The 5,551-nt window shown below is 41.0% G+C and overlaps 1 protein-coding gene across 10 annotated transcripts in view; it reads left to right on the top strand.

Annotated features, from left to right (window-relative positions):
* phldb1b (pleckstrin homology-like domain, family B, member 1b) overlaps positions 1–5,551 on the top strand; it is an 86,002-nt gene that overhangs the window by 6,230 nt on the left and 74,221 nt on the right. For all 10 annotated transcript variants that reach the window (XM_032510456.1, XM_032510439.1, XM_032510434.1 and 7 more), the window contains exon 4: positions 1,516–1,686. In XM_032510456.1, coding sequence (XP_032366347.1) covers positions 1,516–1,686 — 171 coding nt within the window. The remainder of the gene's footprint in view (positions 1–1,515; positions 1,687–5,551) is intronic.

The raw sequence follows: 5,551 nt of genomic DNA, 5'->3' as shown, positions 1-5,551 counted from the left end.
GCTGTTTTAGTTCCTGCCCAGCTGTCAGAACGGTCCGCGTGAAAATAGACCTTGGCACAGCTGGTGGATAATCAAACACTGACTTGAACGTTCGGGATTGCTCGCGGAGCACGATACACACCTGGAACCCAGCGCAGAAGCGTGGTGGAAATTAGGGGTTAGCTTCAGAGAATGACGTGGATGCAATTGATGATATCAGCGTTACAAAATACACACAAAAAAAACAATTATCAGGGAAATAAGCATGTTTTAATAATTACTGATCCCACATAATTCAGTTAGTCAAAAATGGTTACTACGCATCATAAATGTAGGCTAATGATTTATAACATCACTGGTAAAATTGCTATGTATTGCATTATTGTTTTTTTGGGGGGTGTTGGCTTTATTAAGTGACGTTTATTTAAAGTGATTTTATTACATTTAGAGGCTTTTACAGAGGACCAAAAAAACGCACACAAACACACACACTTGTATCTCTAGTGACCCGAACCCTGTTATCACCTCTCCTTATCACCTCTCCTTCGCCCTCGTATGTCTCTTTGTCATCCCATTTTTCTGTCTGGGGATGTCTTGGCCCCTGGTCTGTTTGAATGATGCCCTTTCTGTCTCTCTGTCAGTACCTGTGTGTCTGCTGTCCTTCCTGTCTCTGTCTGGGCCTCTGCAGGCTGGTATGCAGGGAGATTCCAGAGGTTATGTCCAGGCAAGGGTAGTGTGTGTGAGTCATTGTGTGAAAGTACGTTTGTTTGTTACTCTTGCCTAGTACATTTTACTGGGCCCCGGAGGGCAATGCCACTCCTATTGTTACTCAAGGGCGTAATTTCCACTGGGGACACAGGGACTTTAATAGTTCTAGGTTGATTTATTTTTACTAATATATATATATATATATATATATATATATATATATATATATATATATATATTGTCTTAAAATATGCTAAAATTGATCATCAATCAAAAATTTGATTATTAGGCACAGTGCTATGGCCAGGTTTCAATAAAGGATATGCTTTTATGTAGAATTACAGAGGTCTACTGAGCATTCTTTGTTATTCCACCATTTTTATGGAAAGAAAGAACACTAATCAATTTGATACTTATTAGCTTTTTGTTTTAGCAGAGGTGGACCACACACAGGACCACATCAAAGGTTACTCTAGCTCTTTTTTCTTTCCCTTTTTTATGGTCTGTTGCTTGTGTCGTATTGTTTCTTTTAACTGTTTTAGGGTCTTATTTTTGCAATTTTTTCCTCTTGTGGAGCACTTTGTGACATTATTCTGTGAAAAGTGTTACACTAAAACTTTACTTATTTGCTTCCCGTTAATAATAACAATAATGCTAATAATAATAATAAAAACTTCCCGTTAAAGGGGAGTGTTTCCTTGCCGCTGTTACTCATGGGAGAATATTGGGTCTCTGTAAATTAAAGAGTATGGTCTAGACCTTCTCTTTATGAAAAGTGTCATGAGATAACTTTGCACATATAAATAAAAATAATTTGACTTCCCCCAGGCCGGACAACACTGGGTCATGGTCCCATGGACATCGCCATCCAGGGCCCTGGGGTGGCTGCCCAGCACTGCTACATAGAGAACAGGTCAGGGGTCATCACGCTGCACCCCTGTGGGAACCTCTGTACTATTGACGGGCTCCCGGTCACAAAGCCCGTCCGCCTATCACAAGGTAAGAGTCAGCTCAAACATTTGTGCACTCTGCTGTACTGCATATTTTCTGTCTCTGCATTTTTGGTAGCACTACTTGACGTGGACTGTGTGAGTCAGTGCAACCAGATTGTCAATTAGATATTTAGTTTATTCATTTTATTTTGATAACGATTTTCCTTTTACTCTGTATGGATTTCCATTTTCTCCGACTGTTGAACAAACATTACAGGAAACCAATGACCAGACGTTAAAGGATACATGGGCGGCAATTTTACCTGCCTATGATGTGTATGATCTCAGTTACCATAAGAGATCGATCAGCTCTCTGTCTGGTCAATGAAAATGCAGCGTAAGAGCCAAGCACGTCTGTTCAATAAAATGCACAGTGGGTGCTTTTAGATAGCCATCGATTTAAGAACAGCCTGAGGTTCCTGTGTTAATGAGTTAACAGAAACGTTGCTGTTCTCAGGCATGCAGACATTGAAGAAACCAGAGGGAGAGATGAATTGATTTCAATCTGCTCCAGCCTAGGTGGATCTTAGATTAGACCCTGTGGAGAATTTTACTAAAATGACACCCTGGGATTGGCATTTTAAAGGGGAAGGATTGCTTTAAAGGTAGTTTATATCCTTGACGTTCTACTTCCGGGATTGCTCCGATACCGCAGGAAATTCCGCCTAAAGCATTTATTTTTGCCGATGTCCTCCACCTTCCGCTTTCTTTGTGTTAGAATTTTAAACTCCGGTGGATTTATGACAACTATGGTTAAGTGCTCCTCAGATCTCTGCAGGGTAAATCCAGACAGCTAGCTAGACTATCTGTCCAATCTGAAAAATTCTGAAATTCTCTCGCACGACTGTTTTACAGTGGCTCCTCGCAGCTCACCACCCATTACGATTGTGATTAGGTTAAAGACCAGTAATGGAATGCTGTGTTGACTAGCCAGACCCTCCTATGCTCGGCAGCGTGTGGATGGTCTGGCCATTTGCCAGACTACTTAAAAGGTAAAAGCTAGGGCAGAGGTTAACTGGATGCCTCAACAGGGAAATGTTTGACATTGGAGCTATTTATTCCTGCGAACTCTGGTGTTCTTTATAGATTGAGAACGGGTTGGATATTCACTTCAGTGGAACTGAAGGATGACTACGGATTTGATCCCCCATTACTTCCACTGATATTGATTTGGGAAGAGATCTCTTAATGGCCAGTAAGAAACAGGAGGAAATATTACAGCAAGCAAAATTTAGTTTAATCTTCCTATGGGCACCTGACTTTGAAATCTGTGAACATATCCTTTAAAATGTAACAGTTTGTGTAATAACTATGGGCATCTTTGTTTTCTCCTTTACTCCCCGAACTTTTGGATCACTGTCGAACATGCGGTTTAAACTAAGAGACGTTTGCATCATAATCCTGCCCAATGTTGCTTAAACTAATCAGAGAGGATTTTAAACTCTAAACCGTATAACTGTTTTGATTTAGTCATGGAAATTCATAGAAGTTTTACCTCAGAGACTCAGAGGGAGCACAGTGTGTTATGGGAATGAGTTAGAAGACACTACTCATCCTTACTCACTGTGCTCACAGATGTGAGCTTCCCCCTCTGCTGCTCTATTATCACAAATAACACTATCATTCTCAGATGGATCTTCACCTACTCAAAAAATAGCACAGCCAGTAAAATAGAAACTGCATGGACTAATAAATGACTCCTTTCTAAATGCATCTCTCTGTTTGCAGTATTCAGTGTTCTGCATGACTTATGCGATGTATGTGTAGAAGAACATGTGTGTTGTCTGTCAATGTGTCCCTCTGTCTTTTGGTATTTCAACCTGGACTCTGGTTGGGTAACCTGAGCGGGGACACAGGGCTATTTATACTGCCCCTCTACCCCAGGCAGATCCGACTTTAGCCCCAAAGGGGGTTTCAGGTTAAAGAATGAGTGTGAGGGTAAACCAAAGTTCACTGTCCGGGACCAGGGGGAGTTGTGACAACAGTGGGGAGAGCTGAAAGTTAATTGTTGACAAGGTGGCATCACTTCCTTTAGTTTTAATGCAGGCTGATACAGATCTAATTTTACAGCAGGAAGTGGATCAGACATCTTTGGTTACACAACCTTTTACTTACCACTCCCACCAAAGTATGTGCATTATGAGTAATACATTGCAGTACACTTAAATGTTCCCTACAAGACAAATGAAGTATAGTCTATGGAATGCATATGACTAGAAGCTGATGTGTGTCACAGACAGGTAATCTAATCTTTTTTTCTATTCTTTTTTCTTTGCTAATAACTATTCTCATTATGGCTTTGACTTGTCAGAGTTACCGTATATAGAAAATCAAGCAGCAACAAGTCAGTATTGTTACAAAATGAAAATGTGCTTAACAAGCGTTTAGTGGTAATCTGCTCTGATTTACGACATAAATCAGAAGAGCTGGTGGAGGGAAATCCTAACAATGAAAGGGCATGTAAAAACTGAGCCAGGTTGTTCAAAGCGGGATGAGCTGATGGTTTAAAGGGATAAAGGACGGTCGTCTTGATGCAGCCTATCAGAAGGAACACGAGGATGAGGGGGGCCCAGACCAAAATCTCAATATTAACGGACATTAAGACATGCCAGTTTCTGGCTAAACCTCTGAACCCATTTCACACTGTGATTATAGTAGTAACCGACGACATCATTGGAACCACGTGTTTGACACCAATGACTAGACTGTCCTGCATACATACAGTGTGGGAGCCCGGATGCCAGCCAAACTTAGGTCAGGAAGTTCGGTCTGGACTTGATCTATTGTGGAGCAACTATCCTCGGACCAGAGCTGTTCGGACCAATCAAATTGTCAGGGCGGGCTTTATACGATGATGGACAGATCAACAGTAACGTAATCAACCACGTCACCAAAGAGCGTTTAGGTTGAATTTGTTACAACAAAGATGGCTGAAGCTGGAGAATTGAGATGTGTCGATTCCGCCATCGCGTCCGTTATAGAAGATATTGACAGTGCATTCGTTTTAACAGGGGAACAAAGAACCGCAATCAAGGTCATGTTTTTTGCCATCCTTCCTACAGGATTCGGCTAAAGTTCACCATACGTCACATACTCCGTTGCTCTGATTGGTTGTAGGTCTATCCAATTGAGTGCAGAGACATTTTCTTTCCTGGTTCGGTTGAAACACGGCCCATTATCACAGCCCAATGGAGCAGTATCAGACTCATATTGTGACTACAATCTGAGTATGACAACGTCAGGCTAACAGTGTTGGTTTGAGGTACTCAAAATGGGACAATACGTGTACCTAGCTCTCAACATTTTTAAAGGTTCACTCCACTAATTTTATACATCAAAATTCAGTTACCTGCTGCACTGTGGTATTGCTGCTTTTACTGAAGTAAACAATCTGAATACTTACTACATTACTCCAGCCGCCAACTATTTCATATCTGTGCCTTTTTGTTTACACTATAACTATATGCTTGTTGTTTCATAAGGAACACATTGACTCTATTTAAAGTTAGTAGGACAAACAGATCATAACCAAGCAAGTGATGCCACACACACACTACCATACAAAGGCTAATGTGCCTCGAGGGAGCACTTATTCTGAATGACTCCCTTTGCTGTATCTTTATGGTTTTCAAATAGGCCCAAATATGTATATACAAACACACACACAGTATATAGTGATAAAAGTAGGCTATATGAGAGAGCCACACCTTGGCATGGTCTGACTGTGGCTCTCTGTCTCTCTGTCAGTGGAAATAAAATCTTTATTGACATAACAGGTCACAATACTACATGACATTAACATGATAGATCATTAAATGTTTGTTCCACTATGCTGGAATAAGATGTGTCCCCCAGGGGTATATGGTGCCCCC

The sequence above is a fragment of the Etheostoma spectabile genome, chromosome 3 (assembly GCF_008692095.1).
Source record: "Etheostoma spectabile isolate EspeVRDwgs_2016 chromosome 3, UIUC_Espe_1.0, whole genome shotgun sequence".
NCBI lineage: Eukaryota > Metazoa > Chordata > Actinopteri > Perciformes > Percidae > Etheostoma > Etheostoma spectabile.
Note: the sequence above shows the minus strand (reverse complement) of the source record. Positions and strands in the feature narration are given on the sequence as shown.